The 16,766-nt window shown below is 42.4% G+C and overlaps 2 protein-coding genes across 2 annotated transcripts in view; both read right to left on the bottom strand.

Annotated features, from left to right (window-relative positions):
* Window positions 1-7,887, bottom strand: part of LOC117660246 (cytochrome P450 2J5-like) — a 34,468-nt gene extending 26,581 nt beyond the window's left edge. The window contains exon 1 of the mRNA XM_060684930.2: window positions 7,560-7,887. Within this exon, the coding sequence (XP_060540913.2) occupies window positions 7,560-7,730 (171 nt within the window). The 5' untranslated portion in view covers window positions 7,731-7,887. The remainder of the gene's footprint in view (window positions 1-7,559) is intronic.
* A 4,509-nt stretch (window positions 7,888-12,396) lies between these two features.
* The window catches only part of LOC117660241 (cytochrome P450 2J5-like), a 36,950-nt gene continuing 32,580 nt past the window's right edge, over window positions 12,397-16,766 (bottom strand). Inside the window, exons 8-9 of the mRNA XM_087872056.1 lie at window positions 15,319-15,460; window positions 12,397-13,747 (exon numbers count right to left, since the gene is read on the bottom strand). Of these exons, the coding sequence (XP_087728182.1) occupies window positions 13,557-13,747; window positions 15,319-15,460 (333 nt within the window). The 3' untranslated portion in view covers window positions 12,397-13,556. The remainder of the gene's footprint in view (window positions 13,748-15,318; window positions 15,461-16,766) is intronic.

Below are 16,766 nucleotides of genomic sequence, written 5' to 3'. Positions count from 1 at the left end.
GACAATTGGGATGAAATGATCCATCTGAAAAGTGCAGATTTGGGATCTACCCAAACAGCCTGAGTTTGCCACCTAACAGGTAGCCCTCGACTTACAACAGTTCATTTAGTGGCCGTTTGAAGTCACAAGGTGATTTACAGTCATGTTTTCACACGTATGATTGTCGCAGAATCCCCATTGTCAGGTGATCAAAATTCAGACGCTTGGAAACTGACTCCTATTTATGACGGTTGCGGTGTCCTGGGATCATGTGATCACCTTTTGCGACCTTCTGACAAGCAAACGTCAATGGGGAAGCCAGATTTACATAACGACTGTGGCGCGCATGTGCAGAGCTGCCAGAAGGCAAGAACAGCTAAAATAAAAGGGATGACTCGGGAGTAGGGCTGGGAGATGATTGGCCCCTCCCATAAGACTTAAAAGAGGAGCAAAGGCACGTGGGCCTTTGCAGGAAGCAACGTTTGTTCATTCGGTTCAGTTTAAAGCCTGAAGCTCTGTTTGATTCTGGACTCCGTGTGGCTTTGCCAATTAGGTCTAAGACAGCGTGTCAAGGGAGATAAAGGTAGGTGATTATCCCGAAGGACTTCTCCCAAAGGACTCTTTACAACTAACTGGGACTCATCTGTGTGAATGAACAGAATTCACAGCTGTTGCAAAAAAAGAGGCTTTTGGGACTACTCGTGTGTTTTAATGACTCAGGAAGCCTAGGTCAGAACAGAATCAAACTCCTGGCAGTGGAATGCAGAGCTTCTTGAATAAGAAGTGAAACATTTTCAAGAAAAAAAAACCCCAAGAAAGTCCAGTTGCCTTTTGAAAAGGACCTTTGGGATATCCTTTTCTCCCCCTCAAGCTCAGATCTTTCTCTTCTCTTCTTAAAATTTACATGAAACCTCTGAATGAGGTTATTCACCAGAATAGAGTTTGATGTCATCAGTGTGCTGATGATACCCAATTGTACAGAACGATCTCCACTCATGGCCAGACAGCTGATGCTGATGTACAAATGCAGTTTGAGGGATTTGCTTGTCCTAATTAATTGTGTCGTGGAAAGGAAGACTTTGTGTTAGAAATTCTGTTTATATATAGCACTGCAGAGAAAACAAGGAGTACAGTCACCATGTGGTTTACTGCTCAACTGTAACAGGAAACAGGAAACTCTACTTAGAACAAAGGAGCATAGAGTATATACCATAGATCCAAACTTGTAAACACTGCCAGGTCATGTCCTGTTCTTAGAATGTGGGTGGATGTAAATTTAAGTCCCATTACTAGAGGTGAATGTTTTTTATTTGTGAATAGACTGGCCCAGCCTCTCTTAATGGGCACAAAATATCCATCTCTAAAGACTTCAGGCATCTGCTGGGGGCTATTAAGAAAGACTGGGGGCTGCTTTCTGTCTCTAAGAACATGTTTCTCCATTTCTCCTTTGGGGAAATATAATATTCTACTTCTTTTAATATTCTCCAAAATATTTCGTTATCTAAAAGGGGGGGGGCTTCCCACAGGTGTATGATATAACATAAAAAAGCAAAAGCAAATAGTAGGAAAAATAGGGAAGGGAAAATGGGGGGGAAGTGGGGGGGAGAAAGAAAAGGCATTGACTTCCGACTCCCTTTGGTACAGTAGAATAGGGTAGTAATATCAAACCACAACTTTTTACTTTTACATAACAGTTTAAACTAGCCATTTCTATAACACCAAATCTAACTAATCAGTAAAACCCAAAATCAAAGCTTCATGTTTTTTCTACCTCAAGCACAGAGTCCAGAAGCTTTTTCTAAGTAGGGAAAAAATGTCTTTAGGGCTTTTTCCTTGATCAAAGCAGTCAATTTAGCCATATCTGCTAACTCCATCATCTTTTGCAGCCATTCGTCCATTTTCAGGGTCGAAATGCCTTTCCATTTCTGTGCATAGAGTAATCTTGCTACCCTCAACATATATAGCATCAAGGTTCCAATTTTTTCTCCCCATGTCTTTTTCCATTAACCCCAAAAGAAAAGTCTCTGGTTTTATCTTTATATTCACTTTAAGAATTACAATTTAAAAGGAAATGTCTATAAGATGATGTAACTCCAGACAAGTGATCAAAAATGTATAAAGGTATTTGAAATGAATGTTGGAAATGTAAATGTAAAGAGGGGACTTGTTATCATTTATGGTGGACATGTGACAAAGCAAAGAAATATTGGAGTAGGGTTCAACTTCTAATACAGGGTCATTCTTAAAGTCAATTTAGAATAGAATAGAATAACAGAGTTGAAGGGACCTTGGAGGTCTTCTAGTCCAACCCCCTGCTTAGGCAGGAAATCCTACACCACTTCAGACAAATGGTTAACCAATCTCTTCTTAAAAACTTCCAGTGTTGGAGCATTTATAACTTCTGGAGGCAAGTTGTTCCACTGATTGATTGTTCTCATTGTCATGAAATTTCTCCTTAGTTCTAGGTTGCTTCTCTCCTGAATTAGTTTCCACCCATTGCTTCTTGTCCTGCCTTCAGGTGCTTTGGAGAATAGTTTGACTCCCTCTTCTTTGTGGCAGCCCCTGAGATATCAGAACACTGCTATCATGTCACCCCAGTCCTTCTTTTCGTAAGACTAGACATATCCAGTACCAGCCTGATGTCTTAACCGCTACACCAAACTGGCTCTGATGCGGAAAATCCCAAATACATTGGGAACATTACAGAGAGCTGCCACTCTCATTGATTGGGCAAATAAGAACAGAAAACACTAAACACAAACGTTAGTTATTATGTCTTCTTCTTCCTTCCCCAAGAAATGATTCTTAGCAAAACTCTTCTCACGTGGAAATTTTAAGATTGGCACGTGGAAGCTCCCTGGGTGTGAAGCAAATAGGCAGGTTGTCTAATCTTGTGAAGCTTCTTTTCCGGTAACATTGTTACCTGCAAACTAGGGCATACAAAACCAATTCTCGAATACAGCTCATCTGCCTGGAAACTGCACTGTATATTGGACATTAACACAATTGAGCGAGTCCAGAGGTATTTCACAAGAAGAGTATTCCACTCCTCTGCTTGCAACAAAATACCTTATGTCACCAGACTTGAAATTTTGGACTTGGACAACCTAGAACTACGCCGCCTATGGTCTGACCTAAGCGTAGTACACAAAATTATCCGCTACAATGTCCTACCTGTCAATGACTACTTCAGCTTCAACCAAAACAATACATGAGCACACAATAGATACAAACTCAATGTAAACCGCTCCAAACTCGATTGCAGAAAATACGACTTCAGCAACAGAGTGGTCAGTGCCTGGAATGCACTACCTGACTCTGTGGTTACATCCCCAAACCCCCATAAACTGTCTACTGTTGACCTCACCCCATTCCTAAGAGGTCTGTAAGGGGCGTGCATAAGCGCACCAGCGTGCCTTCCGTCCCTGTCCTACTGTCCCCATTTATTCATACCCATTTCCTGTGTTCATATCCATTGTTTATACTTATACTTGTTATCTCATACATGTTTGACGAATTAATAAATAAATAAAATAAATAATAAATAAATAAAAATAAATAAATGCCAACTATTGAAACGACTCTAACTGAAGCCATAAAAGTTTCTTGTTTCGTTTCTCAGTTGCCAAGCTTAGAGGGGAAGTAAGTAAGTAAGCTTTTTATTGCGGTCAGAGACCAAATTAAAATACACATAGAAGGGGAGTATATTTTACAAATATAAATAGATCATGTGACAGTACACCATCTACTGCCTCAGATACAATCTGTACTGTCAGTACTAGTGATCCTCTGCCGTAGGGGTTACCCGTCTCTTCCCCCGTTTTTTCAGCCACAACTGCAGCAAAAATTTTTGCCACCTTTGGAGTTATATCGGGGTCTGTGTTCTGGAGTAGGAAATAAAGGCTGAACAGATCAGGTGAACCAGGGAATCTCTGGGAAATAGGAGAGATGAATCTTGATCTTATGTCTCGGTAGTGGGGGACATACGAATGTAATGTGGAACAGAGATTCCGGGGATTGGCCATCACATGTGCAATAGATGGATTTTACTCCCCCCGAGAGCCTACTGTCGAGGACATTCGAGGGGATCTCATTAAATCGTGCCTTCATAAATGCGAGCCTGTGTTTGATAGATTGTAACATGGAGAGATAAGGTGGAGGGTGAGGCGAGGGGAAACGGTGAGCATGTTCCCGATCCGTTTGCCAGATTTAATTGTCTATCAATGTCGTCCAGCCGTTGAAAAATCAACGATTTGGCAGCATCAGGGCCTAAAATAAAAGCTTCAATGGGGGAGATCCTGATCTTCAAAAGTTTTGTATGGATATTATGGGCCCAGGGACTATGAAAAGGGTCCCTCCATAGGCACTGGCCTAGGTAATAGCCTGGGAGTCTATTCCACAGGGACAACCGGGGAAGGAGATTTGTGGAATGTAGAATGTTTCCTTTTAGGAGTGTCAGACATAACACTGATAAGACTCATGAGAGCTGAAGCTAACCCATCGTATCCTAGCAACGGCAGGAGAAGAGTACTAAGAGTTTCATCACCTGCTTGGTTGACTAACGTGATATGGGACACAAGGGGGTGGGGGGTGGGGGGCAGTATCTATCTTTAAATTATGCCAAGGCGCGGGAACTATTCAGAGTTGGCTTGACTTTTGAACGTGCCGATATGATTTATTTATTTATTTATTTATTTATTTATTTATTTATTTATTTATTTATTTATCAAATTTTTATACCGCCCTTCTCCCAAAGGGACTCAGGGCGGTGTACAGCCGAGATAAAAACCAGCAATATAGAAACTAAAAACAATTTAAAATTATTAAATAGGGGGGTTTTTTTGTTTTGTTTTTTAATTTGACTTATATGCCGCCCTTCTCCGAAAGGGCGGCTTACAATGCGCTAAGCAATAGCCTTCATCCTTTTGTATATTTATACAAAGTCAGCTTATTGCCCCCACAAACTGGGTCCTCAATTTACCTACCTTAGAAAGGATGGAAGGCTGAGTCAACCTTGAGCCTTGGCGAGATTCGAACCCTGCAGTAATTGCAGGCAGCTGGTCTTAATAACCAGCTTAATAACAGGGTGCCTTAAACCCCTGTACTACCAAGGCTCTAGATGATTAGTTTGGCCAATCATCTAAAACACAATAACCCATTAAAATAATATTTTAGGCCAGCCCTGCTTGATGGAATAATAGTGTTTTAAGGGCGTGGCGGAAGGTACGGAGGTCGGAAATCCGACGAATCTCCAGGGGCAGCTCGTTCCAGAGGGCAGGTGCTCCCACAGAGAAGGCTCTCCTCCTGGGGGTCGCCAGACGACACTGTCTAACTGACGGCACCCTGAGGAGACCCTCTCTGTGGGAGGGTACTGGTCGGTGGGAGGCTATCGGAGACAGAAGGCGGTCTCGTAAATATCCAGGTCCTATGCCATGGAGCGCTTTAAAGGTGGCGACCAATGATGTACCCAAGAAACAAGATCTTTGAGAAAGCAAGAGCCTCAGAGGTTTGAGCTAATTGGGAGCATTACTCGGAGCCATGACACAGGAACCCAATACTTAACAATGGTTCTTGAATTATGGCTTGTCCTCACAGAACAGATTGGCTTGCTCTGACTTGCTTCTGCTTAAGTGTTATACTTATATTTACAATGATCTCATGGCACACAGTATAGGAGAACGTTGAGAAATTCATTTGTACCAGAGACCAGCACACAGAGTCACTGGAATGCAACTTGTTTGCTTCAATACTAAAGGTGAGAAACAAGCGTACAGAGGCAGGGATGTTGCAGGTACAAATCATGGTGCAACTCTGAGAAGGAAAACCATGCCTTATTGCCAGAAACAATCATTTGATTCCTGTTTATCGGCAAAAGAGAAACAAGAACAAAAGAAAGGGATGGGTTTTTAATAGGCTTACGAGGGTGTGTCAGGAGACCATGTTCTTTTATCATAATCTTTTAAAAGCTATTTGTAATGCTGAAGCATAAGTACTTTGAGAACCCAGTTTGTGGGGGAAATAAGCTGACTTTGTATAAATATACAAAAGTATGAAGGCTATTGCTTAACGCATTGTAAGCCGCCCTGAGTCTCCGGAGAAGAGCGGCATATAAATCAAATTAAAAAAAATTAATTTTATTTTTTAAAAAAAGCACAACCAGAGCATTTGTCGGTTGAGATTTGGAGTTGCCAATTTTTTGACCGTTCCGACACAAAATCAGGGTCTTTTTGAAGGGTAGTAGCATTGTCGGTGATGTTGAATAGTTTTACATCATCAGCAAAGAGAACGCAGTTGCTTATAATCTGATCGCAAAGGTCATTTATGTAAAGTATAAAGAGTGTGGGTCAGGGGTGAAATGCTCCCGGTTCAGACCGGATCACCCGATCCGGTAGCAATGGAGACGGGTGGTTCGGAGAACAGGTAGCAAAAATCCCTGCCCCCCCCCCCAATGCCCAGCTGAGTCGCACAATCATCAGAGGCTTTTTTTTTTTTACTTTTAAAAGCATTTTTTCTACAACCTCTTCGGCCGAAAAAATGCTTTTAAAAGTAAAAAAAAAAAAGCCTCTGATGATCATGCGGCTCAGCTGGGATCATCAAAGGCTTTTAAAAGAAAAAAAAACCCTTTTTTCTTTTAAATGCCTCTGACGATCCAAGCTGAGTTGCCTGATTGTCAGAGGCATTTAAAAGAAAAAAAATGCTTCTGACAATCCAAGCTGAGTTGCCTGATCATCAGAGGCATTTAAAAGAAAAAAAGTCTCTGCCGATCAGGCAACTCAGCTGGGATTGTCAGAGCCTTTTGAAAGCATTTTTTAACAACCTCTTCACCAAAGAGGTTGTAGGAAAAAATGGTTTTAAAAGTTAAAAAAAAAAATTGGCCACATCCACCCGGTCACTTTACCCCCCCACCCCAACCAAGCCATGCCCACAGAACCGGTAGTAACAAATTTTAGATTTCACCACTGGTGTGGGTCCTAAAATGCTTCCTTGGGGGACACCGCTGTTAACAGGTGCAAGGGTTTGATAGGGTGTTCCCTATTTTGACTACTTGTTGCCTGTTTGATAGGAACGCAGCTATCCACTTATGCAGGAATCTGGAAATGCCATAAGATTTTAGCTTTAGAAGTAGTTTGTCGTGTACCACTGAATCGAATGCTTTACAGAAGTCTATATAAATTGCGTCTATTGCTTTACCCTGGTTGAGTTGTGAAGTCCATATGTCAGCTTTCTGTCATCTGCAAATTAGATCTGTTCCCTTTCTGTTCCCTCATCTAAATCATTTATGAAGATATTGAAGAGGTTCAGGCAAGATGTTTCCCTAACAGTCAATCCAAGCATCGTTTGGTATGCATCCCCCTCCTTCTTCTATTTGGCTGACCTTAAGGCAGTGTCTCGAGGGGATATTGTACATACTTTCATTTTCCGAAGCATCCCCCCTGCTGCATTTCCCCCTCCCGACAGTTCATAGCTATCACCGCGTAGCAGTGAAGCACAAGCGAGCATAAAGTGGCAACTGATACCTTGCTTCTTTTTGGTTTAAATACAAAAGTACAAAAAGTACAAATTAAGTACAAAAGACATACCTTTCTGAAAGTCATCTCCGTTATGGAAGTATCAATTCGCCGCCACATACTTCCTATTACAGGAAGTGGAAAAGGCCCCGGTGGGTAGCGTTTGCGTGACCAGATCTGTTTCAGATAGGAAAGAATCTGGCGTGGAATCCAAAGGATCAGAAGGAACAGTGGCTTCAACATCCTCCTGCCTTCTCGTTCTCCAGCCCTATAATCTGTTGTAGATCTTGAGCCTGGGACGCTTTTCTCTGTTGGTTCTTTATAAGTGAATGGTGGCTCTGATATTTTTGCTACCAGAATACTTCTGTATTCTCTCCTAATTAAGAATCGTCTGCTGTCTCACTCATTGCTTTATGAAGCAAATAGAACACGGTATGCCCGTTCTAGAACAATTAGAGGATTGATCTTAAAAGTCACAATTGCTAAATACCAGTTTAGCAGAGGAGTATCTAATTAAGGATGTATTATATTATAGCTCTTTTTATATCCAGAATCTTCCAGAGTTCATCATCCCAATGCAAAGACATCTTGATTCAATACCTCAATTTGGGGGGGGCGGGAAATAACTTCTGCAGCTGCTTATTCCCTCCTGCCATCAATTCCTAATGAATTTGTCTTTGCATTAATTTAGTAAAAACAGCAGCTTGTAATATTTTTTTTTTGAAATGCACTTTCTTAAATTTCCACAAAAGTTATAACGTAATTTTAAAAAAGAACAAGAAATAATATTTAAAAAGGAAAACACAAAGAAGGGAAAGATGCAAAGACAAAAGGGAAAAAAGAAAAAAAAATAGAAAAGGGGCAACTTCCAACTTTCTTCAATACAAGTTACAAATATAAAATACTTTAAGCTCTTGATCTAAAATTCAATATTGCACAGTGTTTCTCTAATCGTTAATCCTAATCATCAGATCCCAAAATTAACAGATTAACAGATTAACAGAGTTGGAAGGGACCTTGTAGGTCATCTTTGCAACCTCATCATCATTGCAACAAAAGTCAAAGATAATAAAAGAAAGTTTCTTCCAACATATAAATAACAAGAAAACAATCAAGGAAACAATCAGTCTGCTAAAGAGAGAAGACAGCAAGGAAGTAACAGGCAACAGAGAGAAAGCAAAGCTGCTTAACTCATTCTTTGCATCGGTCTTCACACAAAAAGAAACTATAGTCCAACCTACCAGAAATATAACTGAAAAAACAGACTAAAAGTTAAAATAAGAAAAAAAAATAGTAAGAGAACACCTGTCTGATCTTGATGAATACAAATCACCAGGACCTGACAGATTACATTCCAGAGTTCTAAAGGAGCTGGCAGATGTCATCTCAGAACCACTGTACCACATCTTTCAAAAACCCTGGAACACCAGGGAACTACCAGAGGACCGGAAAAGAGCTGATGTGGTTCCCATCTTCAAAAAAGGAGGAAAAAAACCAGACTCAGGAAACTGTAGACCAATCAGCCTAACATCAATACCTGGGAAGATACTGGAAAAGATAATAAAAAAACAGATCTTCCAACGCTTAGAAACGAGTAAAGTAATAGCTAGCAGCCGGCATGGGTTTGTTAAAAACAGATCATGCCAAACCAATCTTATTTCATTCTTCAACATAGTGACTAAATTAGTAGACCAGCAAAATACTGTGGACATAATATACTTCAGCAAGGCATTCGACAAAGTAGACCACAACCTACTTCTTCATAAGCTAGAAAAAAGTGGAATAGATAGCTTCACCACCAGATGGATTCGCAACTGGCTGACAAACTGTACTCAACGAGTAGTCCTTAATGGGTCTAAGTCTACATGGAGAGAAGTAAGCAGTGTGGTACCACAAGGTTCCATCTTATGCCCAGTACTCTTCAATATCTTCATAAAAGACTTCATAAATGACATATAAACTGGGGGAAACCAGGCTTAATAGCAGTGACTGTGAGGGGGATCTTGGAGTCTTAGTGGACAATCAGCTAAATATGAGCCGGCAGTGTGCAGTGGCAGCCAAAAAAGCCCATGTAATCCTAAATTACATTAACAGAGGGATACAATCAAGATCAAGTGAGGTACTAATACCACTCTATAAAGCCCTAGGAAGACCACACCTAAAGTACTGCATCCAGTTTTGGTCACCACACTCTTGAGACTCTAGAAAAGTGCAGAGGAGAGCAACCACGATGATTAGGGGACTGGAGACTAAAACATATGAAGAACAGTTACAGGAAGTGGGCATGGCTAGTCTAGTGAAGAGAAGGACCAGGGGAGACATGACAACAGTGTTCCAATATTTGAGGGGCTGCCACAGAGAGGAGGGGGTCAAGCTATTCTCCAAAGCACCTGAAGGCCAGACAAGGAATAATCGATGGAAACTGGACAAGGAGAGATTCAAGAGCCTTGGTAGTACAGGGGTTTAAGGCACCCTGTTATTAAGCTTATTAAGCTTATTAAGACCAGCTGCCTGCAATTACTGCAGGGTTCGAATCTCGCCAAGGCTCAAGGTTGACTCAGCCTTCCATCCTTTCTAAGGTAGGTGAAATGAGGACCCAGTTTGTGGGGGCAATAAGCTGACTTTGTATAAATATACAAAAGGATGAAGGCTATTGCTGAGCACATTGTAAGCCGCCCTGAGGCTTCGGAGAAGGGCGGCATATAAATCAAATTAAAAAAAAAAAAAACCTGGAAATGAGGAGAAATTTTCTGTCAGTGAGAACAATCAACCAATGGAACAGAAGTTGCCTTCAGAAGTTGTGGGAGCTTCATCCCTTGAGACTTTCAAGAAGAGATTGGACTGTCATTTGTCAGAAATCGTGTAGGATCTCCTGCTGAGAGGGGGGTTGGACTAGATGACCTATAAGGTCCCTTCCAACTCTGTTAATGTGTAATTAAAAATCTATTCCAACCTCCCCACCCCCCACCCAAGCAGGAAACCCTACACCTACACCATTTCTGACAAATGGCAGTCCAATCTTGTCTTGAAAGCCTCCAGGGATGAAGCTCCCACAACTTCTGAAGGCAACTTCTGTTCCATTGGTTGATTGTTAATTAATGCCATATTTCTTTTGGTTGTCAGCAAAAATCCAAAAGTGGTTTTTGTGGAGCTAGAAAACGTCTTTTCTTTAATCAAGGTTCTTAATTTTGCCATCTCGGTCAATTCCATTAACCAACATCCATTCTTCCATTGTGGGACTCTGTAAGTCTACGGGACCGCCTACTACCACCAATAGCCTCCCACCGGCCGGTACGCTCTCATAGAGAGGGGCTCCTCCGGGTGCCGTCGGCCAAACAATGTCGACTGGCGGCCCCTAGCGGGAGAGCCTTCTCTGTGGGGGCACCTACGATCTGGAACGAGCTCCCCCCGGAGATACGGAGGATCCCGGATCTGCGCACCTTCCGCCGCGCTCTTAAAACCTTTTTATTCCACCAGGCGGGCCTGGCCTAATCTTTTCCCTCTTTTTAATTATGCAAATTTTAATCAGTTTTTAAATGATTGGGGTGTTTTAATCTATCTGGGCCAAATTGTTTAATTCGATTTTACTTTGTTTTTAAATTTTGTATCTATGTATTTTTACTATTTGGCTGTTTACGGCCCTGAGTTCTTCGGGAGTAGGGCGGTATATAAATCAAATAAAGTAAGTAAGTAAGTAAATCTTTCCATCTCTGGGCATACAAAAGTCTCTTTGCGGTTATTTTATTGTTTTTTTTATATATATTGTTTATATATTTGTATCCCAAATAACAAGCCTAAAGAGGATACAGCTATATGTTGCAGATACAAGGGATGGTGAAGAAAATCCCACAAGCAATAATGATTTAATTCCTGAAAGGAATGGGATGGGTTTTTGTAGGTGTAAGAAGGTATTAGAGGAGGCTGTGTTCTTTTATAATAATATCTTGAAAGCTATTTAGAATGCTGAAGCACAGAAGTTGTGAGAACAGCATGATAAGCAAGAGCTGTGTATGATGACACAAAAGAAAATTGACACACCAACTTCAGGTATGTGTTTATGACCTCCTTTTCCCTCCCTAATAGTGCGGTACAATGACTCTGTCAGCTTTGGAAGTCATATTAGGCCAGAAGCTTCCATGCTGCCACCTTCTCATGTGTGGAAAAATAGGAGGGGGGATTTAGTAGAGGGGTTGTCTGTAGACATAATAGCATTCTTCCTGTCGGTCAAGGTCAGGGCGATCCGGCATCTGGAGAAGGAGTGGTCAGGGGGCTGAGTAGAGATGGGACGGATGTTGATTGGAGCATGTGATCGACTGAGGACTGAGGGGATGGTTTTGGGGGTTTTGATTTACTGAGGGAAAACCCGGACCTTTCACATTCGAGTTTTTCCAGATGTGCCAGTTTACCTATTCTAGTAAATAGAACTTTGAAAAATGCTTGCTTCAGAGTTTTTATTCAGAGTTGGAGTTTTTTTCTGGAACACTGACAGACTCAATGGTTAACCACAGACATACTATTCCAGCTACTCTTATTACAAACATGAGATCATAATGACCTCATGTAGCAAAAAGACATTCGATGTTTTCATTTCATCTAAAAATTGATGTATAGAACAGTAAACCAAAAAATGTATTGATCTCTATCAAATCCACATCGCGCAGTTTCTGGTGGCAAGCTGTTCCGCTGGTTAATTGTCCTCACTGTTAGGAAGTTTCTCCTCAATTCCAGGTTGCTTCTCTCCTTGGTTAGTTTCCAACCATTGTTTCTTCTCCTGCCCTCTGGTGTTTGACTGTACTACAGCAGTCAATGTGAGAGATCTAGGTTTCTGCTTCCGGGGATGGAATGAAACAGGCCAATTGTAAGTGTCTGCCTCAGCTACCTTTCCAAGAAAGTAAAACTCTTGAAACCGTTTGCATTTCAAAAGGGACTTTTACTGAGAGATAGCGATTGCAGAGAAGTCAGGCAGAGTCTGAAATTCAGGCGCGAAGCGTTAGGCTAACTTTTCCCCCTTCCCCCTTCCACCCCAATACCCCCTGTCCATCCGTAGCCAATAATATGCCACAAAGGTGTTTTGGAAATCGGCGAGGCTTGATCGGAACACGGCGACCCTGGATACCCGGCCCGAACTGGTTCATAGGGAGTCACTGCAGATAGTGTGAACTCCCTCTCCCTTTAAGCCAGGGGTGTCAAACGCAATTTCATTGAGGGCCAAATCGGGGTTATGTTTGACCTCAGGGGACTGGGGTGGGTGTGGCCAGGGTAGGAGTGGCCAGATTGACATCACTCGTGTCGGCAGGCACCTGTGGTGGCCTGAGCACTTTGCCAGTGAAAATGGGCTCCCAAGCTCCGTTTTCGGCTGCGACGGCCTTCTGCAACCCTCTGCCAGTGAAAATAGGCTCCCAAACTCCGTTTTCGGCTGCGACAGCCTCCTGCAACCCTCTGCCAGTGAAAATGGACTCCCAAGCTCCGTTTTCGGCTGTGACAGCCTCCTGCAACCCTCTGCCAGTGAAAATGGGTTCCCAAGCTTTGGCTGTGATGGCCTCCTGCAACCCTCTGCCAGTGAAAATGGGCTCCCAAGCTCCGTTTTCGGCTGTGACGGCCTCCTGCAACCCTCTGCCAGTGAAAATGGATTCCCAAGTTCCGTTTTTGGCCGTGACGGCCTCCTGCAACCCTCTGCCAGTGAAAATGGGCTCCCAAACTCTGTTTTCGCCTGCGACGGCCTCCTGCAACCCTCTGCCAGTGAAAATGACCTTCGTTTTCACCGACAGAGGCACTACAGGCCTTGAGTTTGACACCCCTGCTTTAAGCTCCCTAGCTACAGCAAAGTTAAAGGATGCAAACTATGCGGCCCACGATGCCTCCCCCCCCTTCCACCCCAAATCCTGAGAAATGCTGGGAGGAGTTATTCAGCAAGATCTGAAGATTGATTGATTCAACTATTGGTTCATTCAGGAAGATCTTGAAGGTGATCGATCCTACAATCATTTATGGGATTATAAATGGACTATCTTGAACAAAGGAGAGATCATAACAGGTAACAAATGAGAACTCTCTTGATATCTGTCCATATTATGGTGTCCTGATACGAGGGAGAGCACAAATCTTATAAGGAGCAGGATGCACAGACACGCCTAAGATAGATTTTTCACTGAGCTTTTCCACACCCTCTGGTGGCTCCAACCTAAATTGCCTCAGCAGATTGGTAAAAATGTTGAAGAACTCCGTCTTTGCCAGGATTTCCCCCAAGCAGGCCCGAACTCCTGGACAAAAAAAAAAAAAAAATGAAGGAAAAACAAATCAGCAATAATCCATTTTGCCTATCCATTAAATATTTGCTCCACTTTGCAATGTTTGTGTGAATTTGAACCTGGTTTAATTATTATATACATATATACATATATACATATATACATATATACAAAACTTTAACCTTAGACTGTCTACTGTTGACCTCACCCCATTCCTAAGAGGTCTGTAAGGGGCGTGCATAAGCGCACCAGGGTGCCTACTGTCCCTGTCCTAATATTCCTTTTTACTTACACTTTTCATGTATTCAAATTATGTTTACACTTTTACTTGTTAGTTTTCTGAGGTTTTCGCGGGTGTTTGTATGTAGGTCTTTGGTTATTCGGGTTTTCTCCCACGTAAAATTGGAGGTTTCTTGGCAACGTTTCGACGAAGTCTCATTCGTCATCTTCAGGCTGGTGTCTTTGGCTTCATGCTTTTAGGAGCAATGTGTGTGATCGCAGCTGAGAAAACCCGAATAACTCATTTTTTCATTCCAGGTTTGTCTTCCCATAGTACCTCCTACCCTACTTCACCTGACTGAACTGGCCATGATTAGGAATATTATCATTAGCTGGGTAGGTGCATTGCAGAATCTCTCTGTTTTATTGACTTTGGCTGACATCTGCTGGTAACTGTTTATAACTACAATTCCTTTTTTTCTTCCTAGATTTTTTTTTTTTTTACTTTATAATGATTGCCCATACAGTTCGAGGAGATGTAAGAAGACTGTCCATTGAGTAGCCTCTTGAGAAGAATAAAGAGAAAATACCAATGATAGTTACCATAATGACATCAATGTTTGAGAACCTAGGACAGGGGTGGGTTCTAAATTTTTTTACTACCGGTTCTGTGGGTGTGGCTTATTTTGTGGGTGTGGCTTGGTGGTCATGTGACTAGGTGGGTGTGGCTAGCTGGTCAGAGTCATTTCTGGAAGGTCCTCACACTTACGACCAGTCCTCGCACTTACGACCTGACTCATTTGTTTGCTTTTAACACTGATCAGCTGTAGGACGGCCCTTTGAAGCCCCGCGGCAAGAGTTTAAACAGTTTTTTTCCCTCTAGTCATCAGCTGGGACTCAGGAAACAGCAATAGATTGGGGGTGGGACCAAATAAAAGGTAAGAATAATGTGGGGGGGGTGGGGGGGTGGGAGGGGAGAACTAGTTTGGTGATGTCATATCATCACCGCTACCAGCTCGGCCGAACCAGGAGGAACCCACCACTGACCTAGGACCTAAGTTGGCTTATTCACTGGATTCTAAACTGGATGTTACTTTTTTTTTGTCATCTGGAAGAAAGGTTGAAAAAAAAGTTGACAAGATGGATAATTTTGTCCCAATTTAGGGAACCCTAACACTTCCACTGCTTTTGAATTCTGTGCTGCCTCCTGTGTTTTTGTGCCTGAAGTGTCCAACCGTAAATTCCAACGGTTGCAAAATGACCAATTATAAGGTGAGGACCACCTGTATTTCTGTCTCACTATAGCACCCTCTTCATAAATTAAGCATCATTTGGCAATCACAATTACTTTTCTAAAAAATTACCTGCTCCAAAGGGAAGAAATGCTTCTTTTTCTACAAAATTCCCTGCCTTGTCCAAAAAATGATTTGGATTGAACTCTTCAGGTGCTTCCCAGCATTCAGGATCCAAAAGAACGGAACGTAAGTCTGGAATAATGACAGCACCCTGTAAAGAACAAATTAACACACTGAAACATGTAGACAAACCCAACTGTTTCTGGTGTTGGAAGAAATTTCCCCGGTTCATTCCCAACTGGGACACACCACAGACACTGAGAAGAAATGGATGCAGAAGCCAGCTGCCAGAAAGTGGAATTCTTTTAATGTACCCTGCTTCCCCCAAAATAAAACATCCCCTGATAAAAAGCCCAATCGGGCTTTTGAGCACATGGCAATAAGGCCAAGCGTTTATTTCAGGGTTCAAAAAAATATAAGACAGGGTCTTATTTTCGGGAAAACACATGCGATAAAATAAGCCTCTCCCCAAAAATAAGCCCTCCCCGAAAATATTTAAACACAGAGCTGGAAATCAGGTAAGACAACAAGAGGAGCCCCACTTGGTCCATGCCCCTTATTTTCGCTCCTCGAAAATAAAGCCAAGCACTTATTTCAGGGTTCAAAAAAATATAAGACAGGGTCTTATTTGGGGGGAAACATGGTACTTCCCATACTGGCAATATCCCATTTTTGTTCCTTGTGCTTTTGAACTTCATATACATTTAATTTCGAACACACTAGAAGATATAGCAGATTTTGGAATTAACAAATGGAACCTGTTCAGATTCAATCCAGTGGTGGAATTCAAATATTTTTAGTACCAGTTCTGTGGGCGTGGCGTGGTGTAGCTTGGTGGGCATGGCTTGGTGGGCATGGCAGGGAAGGATACTGCAAAATCTTCATCCCCACCCCACTCCAGGGGAAGGATATTGCAAAATCTCCATTCCCACCCCACTCCAGGGGAAGGATACTGCAAAATCTCCATTCCATGATACTTAGCTGTACATTTCCACCCCGGACCACCCCAAATGATGCCCTTGACATGATGGCCCGATGCCTGGAGGCCGTGCAGATCTGGATGGGGAGAAACAGGCTCAGATTCAACCCCTCCAAGACTGAGTAGCTGTGATTCCCAGCATCCCGATATAGCCAGCTGGTGCCATCGCTGACTATTGGGAGTGTAACTCTGGCCCCCACAGAGAGAGTTCGCAACTTGGGAGTCCTGCTGGATGCACGGCTGTCTTTAGAAGAGCATGTGACAGCCGTGGCCAGGGGGGCTTTTTATCAGGTTCACCTGATCTGCCAGTTGCAGCCCTTTTTGGATCAGGACTCCCTACGCACGGTCACTCATGCCATCGTTACTTCCCATCTGGACTACTGTAATGCTCTCTACATAGGACTCCCCTTGAAGAGAGCTTCGGGAGAAGGGCGGTATAAAAATAAAATAAATAAATAAAATAAATAAATAATTTCCT

Source organism: Pantherophis guttatus, chromosome 6 (assembly GCF_059756535.1).
Source record: "Pantherophis guttatus breed Tessera chromosome 6, ASM5975653v1, whole genome shotgun sequence".
Lineage (NCBI taxonomy): Eukaryota > Metazoa > Chordata > Lepidosauria > Squamata > Colubridae > Pantherophis > Pantherophis guttatus.
Note: the sequence above shows the minus strand (reverse complement) of the source record. Positions and strands in the feature narration are given on the sequence as shown.